Here is a 371-nt window from a genome sequence, read left to right on the forward strand (position 1 = left end):
AGGCCGCCGCAGCGGCGAGGGAGATGCTGAGCAGCACGACGGCCGTGCGGTTGCAGGACGGAGCGGCGGCGCCTTGGGTGGCGGTGCGGCTGCAGCAGCGCGTGTGCCACCTCGCCGTTGTGAGCAACGCGCGCGTTGTTGAGGTGCACGTCGGTGACGCCCCCATTCAAACACACGAGGCGGCCGTTGCGGTGGGGGATTGGTTCCTTCACGACGGCGAGTGCGATGCAGCCGCTGGACAGACGCTGAAGTTGAAGTTCTTCGCTCGCCGGCCCAAGGCGGCCGTCGACGTGGCCGCTGTCCTACTGGCCTGTGTCGCCCCAGACCCCGCTGGTCTCAGCGAAGGCAACAGCAACGATCACAGCGGCAGC

At 68.5% G+C, this 371-nt stretch overlaps 1 protein-coding gene across 1 annotated transcript; it reads left to right on the forward strand.

The window, feature by feature from the left end:
* Positions 1 to 371, forward strand: DQ04_14621000 (hypothetical protein; the record flags this gene model as incomplete). Its single annotated transcript, XM_009317169.1, has 1 exon — positions 1 to 371. A coding segment is annotated over one exon (371 nt), but the record flags the coding sequence as incomplete, so codon positions are not given.

Source organism: Trypanosoma grayi (assembly GCF_000691245.1).
Source record: "Trypanosoma grayi strain ANR4 Tgr_1462_V1, whole genome shotgun sequence".
Classification (NCBI taxonomy): domain Eukaryota; phylum Euglenozoa; class Kinetoplastea; order Trypanosomatida; family Trypanosomatidae; genus Trypanosoma; species Trypanosoma grayi.